Source organism: Gavialis gangeticus, unplaced genomic scaffold (genome assembly GCF_001723915.1).
Source record: "Gavialis gangeticus isolate Ggan-Ray unplaced genomic scaffold, GavGan_comp1, whole genome shotgun sequence".
Classification (NCBI taxonomy): domain Eukaryota; kingdom Metazoa; phylum Chordata; order Crocodylia; family Gavialidae; genus Gavialis; species Gavialis gangeticus.
The window spans coordinates 12,392,389-12,402,480 of NW_017729016.1; the positions used below are offsets into that span (position 1 = coordinate 12,392,389).

Sequence of the window (10,092 nt, forward strand, 5' to 3'; positions counted from 1 at the left end):
CTCATTTTTTCTTCTGATGCGACCGTTCTGCAGTGGGGTTCGTGCAGACTGACTTTACCCTCGTATGGAGCTTGCCGAAATCACGTAGCTTCTGCTGGCATACAGGGACAGGCAAGGTTTTCTTAGGGTGATGCAGTTTATTGGACCAACTATGTAGTTGAGGATAAACTTAGACAAGCTTTCAAAAGTAAGCCTCCTCAGAACGGTTTACATTCGAAAGCTCATCTAACTTTATCCCTACTACACAGTTGGCCTGATGAAAAATCTCGCCCCAAGAAACCCTCTTCCCTCTCGTAATGTCTAGACCCTCGCGGCTGCATCACCTTAACACCACTGCATATAGGGCTGTCTCCAAACACAGGCACTCCTCACTTTACGTCGTCCCGGTTAGCGTGATGATTACACCCCGGCGGCTCTATTGGGCAAGACGCTCGTTCAAAGTCCTGCGAGGTTCACGTGTGACGTTGTTTGGTTGCAGCGGCCTACAGGCATCGCTACTGTGACGCAACTGGATTCCCTGAACGTCGTTTTTCAAGAACGTAACGACGACGCGAAGCGAGTAGCCGTATCCCCTCCCTTCCCTCAGGTCCATCCCTCCGTCCCGAGCTGGTGATCTTTTCATTGTGCGCAGACCCAGCTGGCCACCTCAGGGGAGGGCCCTTGGGACAAGTGAGGTTGTTAAAACCTCAGAGGCCTGGATAAGGCCTTTTGTCACCATTACTACAAAGGAAACTGACCCCCCCCTTGCTTTGAAGGCGAGCCCCAGCGCCACTCCTCAGGCCTGGGCCGTGCGCGGTAACAGGTGGGCGGCGCGCGCGGCGCAGTTGGGCCCGACCCGGCCCGGCCGCGTGAGGCGGGGTTTCCTGCCCCGCCGGGAGCCGCGTCACATGAGCTGGGTCTTGTGACCAGCCCCGAGCAGCAGCCGCCGCCGCTGCCTTCACCACGTTGCCGCTGAGCGGGGCGGGGGTCACTGAGCTGCATGAGGCGCCTGCGGCGGGAGGTCGGGCGCTGAGCGGGGCCGGGCTCGTCCCAGCATGGACAACAAGCCGCTGCTGCAGGACAGGCCCCCCGCCTACAGCCCGGCCGCGCACGACTACGGGCAGAGCAACTACGGCGCCATCCCCGGCGCGCAGCCCGGCTTCCAGCCGCCGCCGCCCTACCCCTACCCCGCGGCAGGTGGGTGGCGGCCCGGGCCCGGGTCCGGGCGCGGGGAGCTGGGGGCTCGGGAAAGCAGCGCCCCGCGGCCTGGCTGCCCCTCAGCCCGCCTCCAGCCCTCGGGAAGTGCCGGGTGTTTGTTGTGGCCGCAGGGAATCGCGGAGTAGAAGAGAGCCGCTCCTTGGGTCCCGGGATTGCGGCACGGTTATAGCTTCATCGTTGTTGGGGGCTTGCACGAGGTTGGGTCCAAACCCTCTGAGCTTGGGCAGGAAAGACTGCCATTGCTTTAGCGCTGTGCACTCCTCTTTTGAAATCCTCGGGTTTGTGTTGTGCATCACGCTTGCTTGGCACCCTTGAGGGGGTCTGGGGGCACCACAGGGGCTTGCGGTGCCCTGGCTGCGGGTCACTGGTTTGCCCATGTTGAATGCTTGGCCTGGAGTATAGAGCAATTGGTGGTGAAGTTACAGGTGATACCCAGTACCTTGCCTTCCCCCCCTGCTTGAGACTGCTGCTGAGGAGGGGTGTTCTCCTTTACCTCGCTGCAGTTGTGCTTTGCTTTCTGGAAGATGCTCCTTAATCACCGAGTTGCTGTGCAGGTCAGAGCCTGCCGTTGGTTTGAGGTGGGGTGCTGTTGTTGGGACAGTGCGCAGAGACTCGTGGTAGCACTTGAATTTTGATTCCTTCTTTCCAAAGCCACCTCCATCATATTACCTTCTGCTTGCATGTCCGCGCTCATGTAAATGCACTCGTGTTGGATCCCCAGCAGGTGAGCGTGTCCACCGTCTTGGCTGTGAGGTTGGTGGCACTTTGATCTAGTTAAAACACAAACTAGACAACATCATTGGCAGCTTTTCATCTTGGATCATCTCCCCCCCTCCCATTTGCAAAATTAGTGATTAGGTTCAAAGGGAAAAATCATGTGCTTAGACTTGGGCTCTGATCCTGTAAAGATTCAAGGACATGCTTGACATTGTGAACTGTGATTTGGTCCGCTTGATTTTTGGTGCTTGTGCTTGAATCTCAAAAAGTTGAGCTTAAAGATGATACATAGCAGTTCAGAGTGTACTTGCCTGCAAAAAACCCAACTGTTATTCTCAGTCACTGATTCCTGCCCTCCATCCCCCACCACCGCCACTAAGTTAGTATATTTTTCTGTGATTTGCTAGGGAAGAAAGCAGAAGTGGAGTTATTCTGAGGAGTTTATTAAATGTGCCTTGGGTGTGCCCTCCGATTTGGTAATACATTGATGACATTGTTGTATAGAGTTTGTCATTGCTTTTCTAATGGATGCACGGTAACTATTTGTAAAGTTGTTTATGCTTGTAAATACATATATTAAAAACACAGTTTGCATACTAGTTGGGCTGATTGGGTTTTCCAGGAGACTTCATTTCTTATTGTGCTCCTCTATTTCCTTTTCACTGTATCCTGCCTCCCCTGTGTTTTGTATTAGTTGCAGTTTAACTTGGCTAGAAAGTATCTGGCTAGAAAGAGAGGGGCACATTTTGTCTCAACTGGTATGTGTGCCTTGGTGGGACAGATAGCTAATAAATAACAGCCAGACTTGAAAGTTGTGACTGTTGTTCAGCTGAACTGTGTTCCCTTTTCCCCCCCCCCTTCCTCTTTTCTGATAGCATTTTGAAGACTTTTCAAGCTGAGTGCTTGAAGTTAATTATTAGCTTTCTGTGCAGTTTGGGCTGAAGTTGCATTGCATATTCAGGTCTGTAAAGTCCTTTTGCTAGGAGATGTGGTGTTTTAAGTGTTCTAGCTCAACCTTTGATACAAGCTGTTGTGTATGAGCTCCCAAATCCTGACCCAAACACTTCAGGAGTCAGTCTTGCTGCACACTGAGTTCTTTGAGTCCTGTCCAGATGGTAAGTCCTTTTGTTCATTTTAACCAGATACTCTAGCATCTGGTGTCTTTCCTTTGTGGAAGGATGGACCTTGTTTCCCATGTTATCATTGGCTGATGGAATTTTTGCTGCCCCTTCTGGTTCTTGTTTTAAATATGTGAAGATTTCATACCCAGTAATTCACTTGCATTTCTTTTTTTTCTAGGATATGGTGCTCCGTCAGGCCCGCCGCAGCATAACTATCCCAATACGTACACCATCATTCAGCAGCCTGCTACCACCACCTCTGTTGTAGTAGTTGGAGGCTGTCCTGCCTGCAGGTAAAGTTATTCTTTTCACTTGCTCAGTTTTTTTAAATAAATTCAGTCCTATTTATATACGTCTGTCCTCAAAATGAGGTACTTTAGTTTTAAATGGATATTATTACTGAATTAGTTGAATTAAGTAATTAAGTCAGATGCTTTGACTCAGCCTGTCAGAAGTGCTTGCCTGCTGGTAAGAGAAATAGATTTGTGTCAGTATAAATCCATTTTTTGTCATGGAGGGCAAATAATGTTTTTTGTAGCCTGAGCAATATTTTAATAGAAAAAATTGTCTAGGTCTTGGCCAGTGTTTGGGGAGGGGGGGGAGAAGTTTGTTCCATACATTTGGTTTGAGACTTTTGCGTAGCTTGCATAGCTCTTAAGAAAACCTGAAATGTCCATTCCCTGTCACTATTGAACCAATGCCCAAGAATGGGCAGTTTTCTACTTTAGTATGGGTTTGCACTTTTGAATTGCTGAAACATCTATCCGGCTAAGAGAAGTACATTTTGAAGAGAGGGGAGGTTTACTTGCTGCAGAAGAATTGGTAGATTAACAGACACGAGTTGGTGCAAATCCAAGATGAGACATGAGATTCAGAGGAAACAGATGCAAGCTTTTTCCTTTTTAATTAACAAACAAACACTCTCACAATTTGCCCTTTGGAAACTAGCAAGAGCAGTGGTAAAAAATAAGATCCTAGAAAATAAGATGGGGAGCATGCAACCCTATATGTCCATTTGTATTCTTACTTGTAATATTTTTGTTCAATTCTATCCATTCCTGCCGCAAAAGAATAGAACAGAAAGAGGGTGTTAAGTGAGGAGAGATACCAGATTGCTTCTGGATGATGTGTTTTTTTGGATCAGTCTTAGGATCTGATTGTAGCACAGTGAAAAGGGCTACAGTTCTTTATTTTACAGTAGGGGTGAATAGGAATTGTACTTAGCACTCTGCAGGGCTGAATGCTTCTGAAGCTGTTGAAGATAGGCAAGGCCATCCCTAGAGGGGGGCAATTTGGGCGATCGCCCTGGGCCCCGTGCATTGAGGGGGCCCCACAAAGCCAGGTGGATTGGTGCGGTGACTCTGTGCTGCTGCTGGCTTTGCTTCTGGTGCCGCCCCCCCCCCTCCCCCCTGCTGAATCTGCTGCCAGCTTCCTTGCGTCTGGGCGTGGGGCCCTGCGCAGGCTGATTTGCCCTGGGCCCTGCACCCTGCTCGGATCGTCTCTGAAAACAGGCATTTAGGAGTGGCATCCACCAGAATACCCTGAATGGTATTAAGTTTCAGGGTGATGAATGAATCTTGCCACAGTGTCAAAATGATGTGGTCTGAGGCATCTTTTGGCTTTGGTGGATAGAGGGGTTTAAGCTTGTCTTTGGGAAGATGGATAGAAAGGATTGAGGCTTTTAGAATGTGTATTTAATAGAAGGATAACTAGTATGACTTGTTACGTAGGGATATGGTAGATTCTGTCCCTGAAGTCTCTTTAAAACACAGGTTGGATAGCATTTTAAAAAGATGCTCTAGCTGAAGTAGAGAGTGGTGCAAGATTTACTGGCTAATTCTGTTGCCTGTGTTGTGCAGGAGGTTGGTTGTTTTGGGAATGCATTCCCAGGAAATGAATCCCTGGGACCCCTGTTAACCATATGACTGATAGTGTTGACATTATGCAATGTCAACAATGTTGCAGTGGTTGCAATGTTGCAGTGGGGAGCTTGGACAAAACCTTATTGTGTTTGGCATCAGATGGTTTGTGATAGAGCTGAAGAAGACAACAGGCTGCATCTGCTTTGACTAACCAAAGAATTGATAGTATTGTATCTGAAGCACAGGTCAAAAAAAAGGGATAGACATAAAACATAACCCACTTAAGAAGCGTAGGGGAGGAAGTCCTGTGCTAAGGCGACTAATACTTTCTTATTTGGTCTTCCCTGCCTCTTTGTAGCTTGGGAGCAGAGCTTTGAATCCTCCTGCCTGACTTCTGAAAAACTCTGCAGTAATGCTGCTTTTAGTTCCCTGGCCTGGAGATGTACATTATATGTGGAATGATATATTTATTTACATTGTACATTGGGTTGAATAACGTGGGATGCTTAAGAGGGTACCAGGCTATTATATTACAAAAAACTTATGGATTATTAAAAAAAAAAAAAAAGAAAAAAAAAAAGGGCCAAGCCAGCTTTTCTCTCTCACCTTCATCATTGTCCTTAAGTGGCATTACCAGAAAGAGCTTGCCATCGGAAGATAAACCACATAATGATTCATGTTTGTAGCTTTTTTGTTGCAGCCTTGGGGAAATTGAACTTTGAGGAGTGCTACTACCAGCTTGTGAATTTTTGTCTTCATATATAGTTGTGGGATGCAACTTCCTTGGTACTGTGTCAGGAAAGACTGCCTATGCAAATTGAAAGAAATTACCTCCACTCAAAATGTTCCTGTGAAGATCAAGTACATGCAGTCCTTGTCTGCCTTCTGGATCATATTCTACTTCACTGGCACATGTCTCGCTCTCATGAGTAATTATCCTGGGATGACAGGTTAACATAGCCTAGTATTATAGAACGTGGCAGCCTAAAATTAAAGTGGCCAGAATCTAGAAGTGGTTGGTGGTGGTCTGTGTGTGTGTGTGTGTTTCTGGTTAAGTATATAGGAAATTCTCCCACCCTCTGAAGGTATACAGACACTGTCCAAAATGGGAGGGGATTCTCTTGTGCATTTTACTTCTGGCCTAGGCATGGGAGAGCATTTTTGCCAGCCAAATATTCATAATTCCATTGGGTCAGTGCATTTAAAGCTGCATGGAGCCACTGCTGATTCCAGTGCCTACACATACAGTCCCTGTTTGCTTTGTTGTAAATCCAGAGGCCCCCAACCCTGTTGGCTCAGGCCCAGAAAACATACAACCACCTATTTTCTCTCCTTTTCTAATCTAACCCCAATCTGTAGAATCCTATGCAAGTAGAAAACCAGGCAGATTTTTATTGACCAGTAAGCTTTTTGGGGAATCCCTTTTCAAATGAAAAGATGTTTAAGGGAGCACTCTTAATTAATCCTGCTTTTAAACTGTTTTATGACCAAGAATTGCTTGCCCTGACAGCTGCAGATTCTTGCCACGTGTGGGTTTTTTGTTTTAAATATTTATGTTGGAAAATGAAATCGAGAGACTTATTTAGTTAGTTTCACTTTCATTTTTCCGGTATTGCAGCTTTTGGGTGGGGCAAACAACAGGGGATATTTCTTTGTGTGAAAAGCAGTTTGCATTGCCTGCATGTGTTAAATCTAAAAAATTGTGACTGTTTTTCCTGGTCTAAGGCTTGCTGATGCCTGTTCTGTTGTAACCTGGGTTGGATCCTGTACCTGCTGCCTTTCCAAAGCAGTGCAAATCTGGTTTAAGGACGAGTGCGGCAATTCTCATACTAGCCCCAGTTGCTCTCTGCAGCCCCAGCTCTTGTGGCAGCAGAAGGCCTTGTAGCCAGAATGCTACTGCTGGACCCCACTTGGGGGCTAAGTTGGCCTGTTGTCCCAATAAAGATGGCATGTATTTTGATTTAGCTCAAAGATCAAAGTTGAAAACTCAAGAAGTTAAATGGGGATTTAGCTCTTTTTAAATGTTCTTAGACACATTTAGGGAAATGGGTGAAGTTCACATTTCTAATAACACCTGATACTCAATAATAAACATGCAGTTGTGTTTTGTGAGTGAAACCACCTCCAGGTTTCCATGTAAGATTGTTATTGATGCAGTTAATATAGCAATAGGGGATGCTGCACTGTAGCAAAAACAAGACCTGACTGAGAAAAAAACACACATTTTTCAATTTGTTTTGCATACATTTCAGTTTGTGCTGTACTGTACAGCCTGATACATCCCTGTTATGTGTTAACAGTGGTGCTTTGCTACATTTTGGCCACAACAGTTGGAACACAGAATATACTGAAGTCTTATACAAAGTCTAGCCAAAGAAAGTTGATGTAGCAAATCCAGCCATTGTAGTTAATTCAGTAAGAACACTAGAGTGGTAATCTAGGAAGAACGCTAGAGTGGGTTTGTGCCTTTCTTATAACAGTGGATATGAAGGATTTGATAGAGAGACAGATGAGTGGGTGGTAAAACTCAGTTGGGTCACAAGTGACAGCTGAGCACAGCCAGTTCAGAACTTTCCTCTGGGATTTGCATTCTTCTGAGACCATCTGGCTTAAGAGGAATAAATTAAATAGTTGGGTATTTTGCTAATAAAAGTCTTTCAGACAGGCCTGGTTAATTGCACAAATGCCTTGTTTAATAGGCTTCTATAAAAATACAGTTTTAGAACTCGGCTCCCAGGCTTTAATGCAAATGATTCCCTTCTCTGGATACTAGAATGCCTGAGCCAATGGAGGGACCCTTGTCCAGGTATCGGTGTATAACGGCAAGTTTGTACAGAGGGCAAAAGAGCTTTTTACCTATTGGGTCCTTGTATGAATCTGGCTCATGGCATAAGTAACCAGAGCTCATACTAATTTGATGGCATATGAGAAATTAGATGCTAAGAATTGTTCTGTACCAAGCAGCCTGAGTCCTCCTTACGTAGACCGTTGTGTTTGGTTCATGCATTTAACATCTTGGCAAAGCGGCCGAGGAGTTAAACAGGGAGGACTGAAGCCACGGAAGTTGTCTCTTCAGGGGCTGCAGTGCATGGGTTTTCCATAGTGCTCATTCCTCTTTTAACAATTCTGGTGTCCTAGAATCTTGCCCTAACAGCATGCATGCAGGTAGTCCTGGCTTTCAGTCATGGGGAAATCTGCACAGAAGTCAAGTTCCCTCCCTGCTTGGGAGAACCAAACACAGCCTCTTTGGTTACCTGACAGCCTTTGTGCATCTCTCTCTGCTTTTTAAGGGGTAAAGAAGAAGCTGATTGAGATGGGTAGTAAACAACAAATTCTCAAATATCTTAATTCAGCCTTCAGCATAAAAGTACTATGCTGTTATTTAAAGGGGAGTAATTTATGTGTACCTGGAATCCTTTGCTCCTGGAGCTCTGGCCCCTTGTGTGTCCTTAAGATACTGATATCCTGAGCCTTGACTTCAAGATAATGTTTATCTAAATGTTTAATTATCCTTATTGACAGGCATTTGAAATGAAATGACTTTTCTTCACTGCATGAGCAGCTGTAGCACAGCCTAAATCTGAGATGCGGTGTGCAGTATAAATAAACCTTCCCTTTTTAGATTTGGGAAGTGGTGTAGTTTTTAAATCACCTTAAAGCTGCTTATGCTGTAGGACAAAATTTACTTTTAGTCAGATTAATAAATCTTCTGATTTGAGTACAGTAAGTCCCTCTGCTCCTGTGGCTCAGGTAGTACACGTAAAACAAATGCTAAATTCCTTGCAATCTGTGACTCCTGAAGTAGTTTCCCCTTCTAAATTGAGCAACTGGCTAGGACAAGGCAGTGACTGCATAGACACACTTCACTTATAATTAGATGGTGACATTGAACCAACAGGTGTCAAGAAATATCCACATAGTAGCTATGTAGTGAGCATACTGCTACAGACAAGCCTCTGTTACAAGAGCTGACCCTGAAATAATAGGCTTGTTGTAGGGGAGGCCACCCAGCATGGTCTGCTCCCGTTCTGCTTCCCCAGTGGCAAAGTGCCAAATGCAGTTGGCTTAGCTACCTAACTGGGAGCCACATCCATGTTTCTTCTCTGTTCCCGGCACTGGGATGCTTTGACATTTCCAGTGTCTTATACTGCCACTGACAGAGCTGCCAGTTCTGTGTCAGAGGTTGGGTATGGCTATGTCTGCTTTTTTCCTAGTAAAATATTGTGCCGTTTGCAGCGGTAAAGAGGTATTCCAAATAACTCGGGAGGGGGAGAAGAGGGTGAGGATGGGGAAGCTCAAAACAAGACTCAGTTAATGCAGCAAGGACACTTGCTGAGCAGCAGAATCAGCCCTTGCAAGCTGGCTCTTAAGAGGGTTAATTGCAAGAGCTTAGACTGCAACTATCCAGTCTCGGGCTTGTAGTCATTCAGGGCTGACCAGAAATGCATGAGATCTATCAAGGTAGATTTGTTTGATCATTGTATTTGTTTAATCATTGTATCTGTTTTGTATTCCTTACTTTGATCTAGCCTTGAATGGCCTAAAGGTCTCAAAGTGTGGAGAGAAATGGATGTATAGTTATGGAAGGATATGGAAACAATGTTTTAAAATGGTATTCTCAGCACTTATTACATAATAAGTGCCTGCATGTCTGATAGGAACACTGAATGCATGTGAATGAGGAAAAAATACTATTAATATAATGCTAAGATCACACAATCGGGACATGCAAAGACTTTAAACTTAGTATGTATCATATATCTGAAGCAGAGGGTATGTTGCTCTTGAAAATTCATTACCTTAAGTGAATAACATGAGCGGGCTAAAAGGGGGCTTGACCTTTTTTCTCTTTTAGCGAGCAGATAGATGCTCAACCCTGAAAAACTGAAGCACTCCAATTGACTAGTCAATCTAGAAAATGCAGGCCTAATACATATATTTTTAAGGCCAGAATAGAGGTCTTTGCACACAGAGACACAGACACTATATGCCATATAGCCAGGCCACTCCTTCCTATTTTGTTAAATTTCAAAACTCCCTGAAGCAATTGCCATTGACTAGCAGTTCTTGTGAGTTCTCAGTGCTTCCATAAATGAGACTTGTTATAATGAGGTGCTTAACCGGAGATTGGAGAATCTAACTTACAGCTCCCAGACATGAACGTTTTGGCCTTCTCTGTCCCCCCCCCCCCCCCC

At 45.2% G+C, this 10,092-nt stretch overlaps 1 protein-coding gene across 1 annotated transcript in view; it reads left to right on the top strand.

The window, feature by feature from the left end:
* Positions 1–937: 937 nt before the first annotated feature.
* BRI3 (brain protein I3) overlaps positions 938–10,092 on the top strand; it is a 26,324-nt gene continuing 17,169 nt past the window's right edge. Inside the window, exons 1-2 of the mRNA XM_019512888.1 lie at positions 938–1,176; positions 3,214–3,328. Of these exons, the coding sequence (XP_019368433.1) occupies positions 1,035–1,176; positions 3,214–3,328 (257 nt within the window). The 5' untranslated portion in view covers positions 938–1,034. The remainder of the gene's footprint in view (positions 1,177–3,213; positions 3,329–10,092) is intronic.